This window comes from Festucalex cinctus, chromosome 17 (genome assembly GCF_051991245.1).
Source record: "Festucalex cinctus isolate MCC-2025b chromosome 17, RoL_Fcin_1.0, whole genome shotgun sequence".
In the NCBI taxonomy this organism is placed as follows: Eukaryota; Metazoa; Chordata; class Actinopteri; order Syngnathiformes; family Syngnathidae; genus Festucalex; species Festucalex cinctus.
The window spans coordinates 12,922,940-12,929,843 of record NC_135427.1 but is presented as its reverse complement, the minus strand read 5'-3'; the positions used below and the strand labels follow the sequence as shown (position 1 = coordinate 12,929,843).

General features: G+C 49.3%; 2 protein-coding genes across 2 annotated transcripts in view; one reads left to right on the top strand and one right to left on the bottom strand.

Annotated features, from left to right (window-relative positions):
* Positions 1–92: 92 nt before the first annotated feature.
* The window catches only part of wnt3 (wingless-type MMTV integration site family, member 3), an 18,014-nt gene continuing 11,202 nt past the window's right edge, over positions 93–6,904 (bottom strand). Inside the window, exons 2-4 of the mRNA XM_077502069.1 lie at positions 6,148–6,389; positions 2,992–3,257; positions 93–2,130 (exon numbers count right to left, since the gene is read on the bottom strand). Of these exons, the coding sequence (XP_077358195.1) occupies positions 1,651–2,130; positions 2,992–3,257; positions 6,148–6,389 (988 nt within the window). The 3' untranslated portion in view covers positions 93–1,650. The remainder of the gene's footprint in view (positions 2,131–2,991; positions 3,258–6,147; positions 6,390–6,904) is intronic.
* LOC144004675 (ORM1-like protein 3) overlaps positions 6,708–6,904 on the top strand; it is a 24,369-nt gene continuing 24,172 nt past the window's right edge. Inside the window, exon 1 of the mRNA XM_077502071.1 lies at positions 6,708–6,887. The gene's annotated coding sequence lies outside the window, so the exon portion shown is untranslated. The remainder of the gene's footprint in view (positions 6,888–6,904) is intronic.

Sequence of the window (6,904 nt, the reverse complement as noted above, 5' to 3'; positions counted from 1 at the left end):
AATCAATGTGATGCAATTCTGAAGCAAAACGCCGAGACAGCATTGTTGTTCAAATATATAATCTTGGTTCAGTCATACATATATATACATTGTATAATAAATAATATTTATAAAAACATAACATTTACGATTATAAAATCAAAAGGGAATTATTCACTTTTACAACATTTGTACAAAACTTTGGATATAGCGGGTGGGGGGAGGGCCAGGTACAGGAAGCCTGTGTGTAAAAGAAGATGCTAAGCTAAGCTAGCGCACGTCAGCTACATTTGCTCCCCACTCTGTTGAATGCATGTCCGCAAACCTTACAGGTCCACACCTCCCTCCTCCTCATCCCCTTTTGCAAAAAACAAAAACATCATTCACTCGCCTCCGCCATCTTGTGACCCGTCGCTCACTCGTTGCGCTTTTGTCGGCCAAAATCAGGAAGGATCTCGTGAGTCTATGCCTCCCTCAAAGTCACGATCGGCCTCAACAATCTGAAGCTAAACATCTTGATGCAGTTTCTCCACTTGTGAAGTTGGTTAGCAAAGGTTTATCTTAAAATGTCAATTCCATATACTGTAGTTGTTTTCAGCATTGTTTACAGGAAATGATCTAATTTGACTTCAGTCCAATTGGTTCAAAGATGATTGAATAATGTAACATCATATCGTGACAGACAGAAAAATGAAATGCTCCTCCACGAGATGGCAGAAAGTGCAATTCAGACAACAGAATTACTTTGTATTCAGAAAAGTAGACCCGAATTTCATATTAAGAACGTCATTATACTTACGTTAGCAACCAGCTTAGCAGTTCAATGAAAAAGAAAAAGAAAACAAAAGAAATCCTGTTGCGATTCTTTCTACAGTGGAGTTTAGCAACGTTTGGCTGAAATGTGCCGTTGTTAGCGCGTGGAATGAGCTTGCCTGTTCGCACACATGCTCCCTCCTGCATGCCTGCAGTCCCGGCCCAATGCTAATATGTCAGCAATGCGGGGGCCGTAAAAAAACGGGCCGCACTAGCGCCTCTAGTCCGCTCAGTAGTTTTGAAGACCCGCAGTCCTGTTCAGTAGTTAACACGGTGAGGTCCGCTTCCCCAGGCCACTCGCTCAAGTCACTTTTTTTTTTTTTTTTTAAATAAGAGGTTGATTTAATTTTAAAAGCAATCATTATACGCTACCCACAAAAAGTTAGAACCGAAAATCTACTGTAACATTTTCAGGTGACCTTGTCTAAATTTTTTCCTGAAATGGACAGTTGCATTGAAAACTTTAGATGTCAACCTGTAAACGTTCTAGCCCATTATAGGTTCATCCTGAAATTTCACCTGAAAGCGCAATCCCCCAAACAATTGGTGAGTAGCAGTAAAACCAGCCGAAACGGCCCGACACATGAGGTGTTAAATGCTTTTCTTACAATCCCAAACCAAATAGTCTTATGGTGTTTGTTTTGACTGCATTTGTGTGTTACTGTACATGTGGTTGGCACGGATGGGAAATAAATAAAGACAATGTGGGAGGTGAAGCTGGGGGAAGGTCAGAAGTGTCCACCAGGTCAGGGACCGGATGTTGGGTACAGAGCGGAACGTGTGCAGTAAATCGGACTCTGTGCAGGGGTCTGTGAGGTTTGGGCGGCGCTTGTAGTCCAGTCCACCCGCTCCCGCTGTTCACTTGCACGTGTGCACGTCATAAACGCGCACGCACTCCTGGCAGCTGACGTAGCAGCACCAGTGGAAGATGCAGTGGCACTTCTCCTTGCGCTTCTCAGTCCGGGTGTTGTGCCCGCGGCCACAGCACAGCAGGTCGCAGCCCTCGATGCCGTGCGACGACACGTTGCAGGCGCGGTCCCGCGTCCCGAAGGAGCCGGTCTCCTGGTTGGGCTCGCAGAAGTTGGGCGAGCCCTCGTAGTAGACCAGGTCGCGCTCTGTGGGGTGCTTGAAGAAGGCGTACTTGACGCGCAGGGTCTCCACCCAGCCGCGGGACTCCCGGTGCTTCTCCACCACCATCTCGGAGGCGCTGTCGTACTTGTCCTTTAGGTAGTCGCCCAGCATGCGGAAGTCTGGCTGCGCCCACCAGCATGTCTTCACCTCGCAGCTCCCCGACAGGCCGTGGCACTTGCAGCGCAGATGCATGTGGTCCAGGATGGTCTGGACGACACACAAAACGACATTGTTCAAATGTCAACGCAATGATACTACTCTGGAAGAGAGATGGAATCTGAGATAGAAACATTCCACAGCCTGCGGTCATGCATACTTGACACCCACAGACAAAAGTTTCATCAGTGGATTCACTAGTGGTGACAAGTAACCGCATACAAAGACTTTGTTACTGTACTCTCAAATCCATTTGATTGAATCAGAAGATGGCAAAGTCGACGAGTGTCTTTCTTGAATAAAAGAAAGTACTGGGAGTCAACAGATGTGTTTTTGCTATCTGAAACAAACTTTGTTTATCCAGATCTCCTAGATATTTTTTACAGTAAGTAGTTTTAACTCTACCTTGTAAAGGAGACTTTGGGGTGCAGGTGTGAGTTCACATCATAAGGCTCCTACCGCCTTCATCTTTCTTTCATTCTTAACCTCACAAAAAATCCCTGTGCACCTGACCATCCCACCAGAGAACAGACAGGTGACATCAAACCGGGGGCTTGAGGTGCCCAGGCAGCATGAGCAGGGCCAGGTGGGCAAGCAAGGCGGGGACCCTGCCAGCTTGTTCCCGTTTTGTCCTGGCCGTTAATAGCCCTTAATACATAGTCCCAACTTCCACCCTCAAGTCATGCAGCTGACTGACAGTCAGGGAATTTTTACTGTGGATGTGTGGCCAAGTCTTCAGTTTGAGCTCAAACAGAAACATCGACCAATCTTCCAAATGAAAGAAAGTGTCAATCATCCTATTGATGTTATCATGGAAGGAAACCTGGACAACCATGGACACATCTTTGAAATTGAAAATACATAAGCACCATGACTTAAAAGATGCTTGAAGCAACATTGACGCATTTTTACCGTGCGTCCAGCTTCGTTGTTGTGCCGGTTCATAGCCGAGCGGGCGTCAGGTCGGTTTTCCCGGGCGTCCGCAAACTCTCGGGACACCAGCACGCCGAACTCCGCGTCCTCGCTGCATCCGCCCCACTTCCAGCCCTCCCCGGGCGGTCCCTTGTGGTGGGAGTCGCAGCCGCACATGGTGGACGTGCCCTCGGCGCAGGAACGCGTCACGGCGAAGGCTACGCCAGCCGAGGCGATGGCGTGGACAAACGCTGACTCTCTGGTTGCTGCGGGAGACGTAGACCGGGTAACAAACAGGCAGGGGGAGAGAAGAGTTAGTGTGTGTCAATCGTGTTAAACATGGTCAAGAGCAAATGTGAGCTCTGCCAACATCCAGACACTGCTATTCAAAGTACTTCCCTTCAACGCAACTCTGCTCAGGAGAAACAGGACGCTCACTTGAGGATTCTGCTTGGAACCATTACAAAGTTCCCTCACTATATCCTGTTTTCAGCTACCGTTTTTGATGATTCCAAGCAATTGAACTGCTGCACGACTCTTTGGACTTCACCATTGAATTGGTTCTTTCATTCACGCGCGTACTCAGTCTGTGACTGACCGCGACTCTCCAGTGCAACCTCCATCTCTCTCGGTTTTTTCCTCTCTCTGTAGATTACAATTTCATCTCTGTGAAATCTCCTTTCTCCAAACGAGGTGGTGATGGAGCCGATCCTTGAGGCTGTCCCACCTCCAACTTTTTTTTGTCTCTACTGCAGCATACCTCACTTCACCACGGTCTCACTTTTCTTATTCTAGACATGTACTAGTTTAACAAACCTTTTTGCCACTCCAGATTTCCTAACTCTGTGCCACAGCTCTTCCTGTGGCACATACCAAGACACAATTGTAGTTCCTTTAGACCTTCCCTGTTACCAGTTCAGGGAGTACCCAGGCTCTCGCCCAAAGTTATCTAATATGGGGTCTAGATTACCCACGACCTTAAAACACATACGCGGTGTCGAAAATGTATGAATGGATTAGGACTTTACTTCTGCAATAGCATAGGTTTGTGATTGATTACTGCACTGACTAGAAATTTCATCACCCTCATTGGGGAAAAAATCATTTTGCAAACCGAGGAACCCCTTGATGCCTCTGGTTGATTGGTATCACCAAGACCACTGAGTGGCGGGACTAGGTGCATAAAATATAACACCAAGTCACCCAGGCTGGATGGTTTATAAGAACACCCCTGAAGAGCCTCCTTAGGGATGTGGGAGGATCTTCCCTCCACATCCCACTGGACGATAAGGACAGTAAACACTTTGTTTACTCTGGGATGAGTGAGGACTCCTGGGAAAAGCCGAGTCCCTGCAGTGACATCAGCCCTTTGTGGCAGTGTCAGGGAAGCCTGAGTGCTCAGTGGGATCTCATGACCTCCTGTCATCCCTGAGGTGTGCTGCTTTGCATCTGGATAGTGTTTCAGGAATGTTGTCACCCCCCATCCACCCGCCCGCACCCCTTCATCCCTTACCCATCCCTGTTCAGCGCCCAAGGCCTTCAGGTGAAACCTAGCAGCACGTCGGCCCGTTTTCTTAGCTGACGCCCTCTTTGAAGGCAGCGGATCATTATGAAAGATGACACCATTGTTTCATAATCGCAGCACACTTGTTGTGTGTGGCTCTGCCATTACGCACCGCCGGCTCTTACACAAATGTGAACACATACTGATACACTGGGCCGGGCGGGCGGCCTGGTTTACTCAGGTAGAGACAGAAATTCCAAGACGATGAGTCCGCCACCCACTGAGGCTCTTTATTTGTCAAAATGTTGCTAGTTTGCTTGTTTGAGAGATCCAGGAGTGGTCCTCAAACTAGGGTCATTGGACCTACATGGGTCTAACATTGGGGTGCGCAAAATATTTGGCAATAAATGATTGCTGTATCATTTGAAAATGTGCCTGCCAATAAAGTTTAATAAACCAATTACTCCCATGACATTCTTCCTTTATTAACCTTTGACATTAACAACAATATATTAACTATCTTGGGTGATGTGAGTTAGATCAGCGCATCCAGCTGAATCGGAACCGGATCGTCTTGTACAAGGCTTGCAGTGGTGACTAGTGGGTAAGGCCTAGCTCTGCTACTGCCTCTACCTGCTGGGCTCATCAATTCGCCATTGTTTCTCCCAAGTGTCACACTGTGTTATCCACACAAAGAGCCCAGCGACTCGCGCCCCCACCGCCCCACTCTGCCCTGAGCTGGCATTCCCTAAACTCCCTTAACCAAGTGCATCCCCACCCTCCCGTCATTCCCCCCAACAGAAATCCCATGCACCACCACCACCACTAGCGCCGCCGTAGAGATCCAACCTCCCCAGGCCAGCTCGGTACGTCCGAGGCTGGGTCGCCTCCCCGTCCCGAAGAGCACACCCGGGCCAGGTTGGGAGAGATCCCCTTTCAGCCTGTTCATGACAGAGTCAAAAGGGCGTGTGAATGGGGCGTCCGTGGGAGCCGGACTGTGTGAGGCGAGCAGCGGCCTTCATGCACAGTAGGGGTTGAGCGGAGCCCCCCGGCCCTTTTCTATTGCCTGTAATCTCATTTGGCCTCCCCTCTCCTTTTGAGTTGACGGAGGCGCTTGGACTGCTTACGCTGCCCACATTCATTCGCCTGTGACACACACACACAAGCAGATTCTTTTCCAATCAGTGACAACACAAGCCTCTACCTTCCCAACCGCCGACCGCGAGGCCTCATCCCACTGTCGCCCTCACAGGAGGTGTCCAGACAATTAATATTCTGCCTGTGAGCCACCTGATGAATGCGTGCAGTGTTTCAGTGGCACTTGACTGGAACCTCACTGATGGATGTGGTGCGCTGACCCTCTTTAATGCGGCACACTGTAAACGGGCAAAAGGTGGCGAGGACAAATGTGGATGCAAGCGGAATGTGTCGGTGCTTGTGTCTGCGCTAGCTGCAGCCAGAAAAGGTGTCTATTATTGTAATTGCCCCAGTTAGTGTTTTGGCAGCAGAAGTTCAGGCAGCCCTCCGCCTCAGGCTCCAAACTGTTCTGTGCTACATGTGGAGGTTTTGTAACGGCTTGCAGTAAGTAGCCTTTCTGAACCTGCCACACATGAGTCATCCCACAGTGACGCAAACACGGAAGGCCGGCGTACCTTTATCCAGCACCGGGCCGAAGATGGCCAGGTTGTCCTTGATGGTGGTGCAGTTCCACCGGCGCCCGCGGAACTGGTGCTGGCACTCCTGGATGCCCAGTTTGACTCCCTCTGCCACGCTGGGCATGATCTCAATGTAGTTGCGGCAGAAGCGCAGCTGCTTGGGGACCAGGCCGGGGATGGAGCCGCACAGGATGGGTTGGGAGCCCAAAGATGAGTACTGCTGCCCCAGGGCCAGCGACCTGGGGGAGCAGCAACAACGTCAGTCAGCATCTTGGGAAACAGCAGACCCACATCTACTACACTTTGTTAGAAAAGACTTGAGACACTAGAGTAAGTCTAAAGCATAGGTGTCAAACTCCGGTCCTCAAGGGCCTCAGTCCTGCAGGTTTTGGATGTTTCCGTTCTCCAACGCAGCTGATATGTGATCAGCTCATCAGCAAGCTCTGCATAAGATGGATAACGATCGTGTCGATTCGAATCAGCTTGTGTTGGAAGAGGGAAACCTCCAAACTCTGCAGGACTGCGGCCCTCGAGGACCGGAGTTCGACACCTATGGTATAATGCCAAGTATCTTTCACTTTACGTTTAATTAATCGACAAGACATTCAAGACATTTTTCTTGAGCTATTAACACATTTGTGTGAAGCCAGAAGTCACAAGTCTTAAAGTCCAAAAGTGTCTCAAACCACCATGAAGTCAGAACCAAAGAGCAGCTAGCACAAAGTAAAGGAAATCAGGTGAGTCGATCAGATTA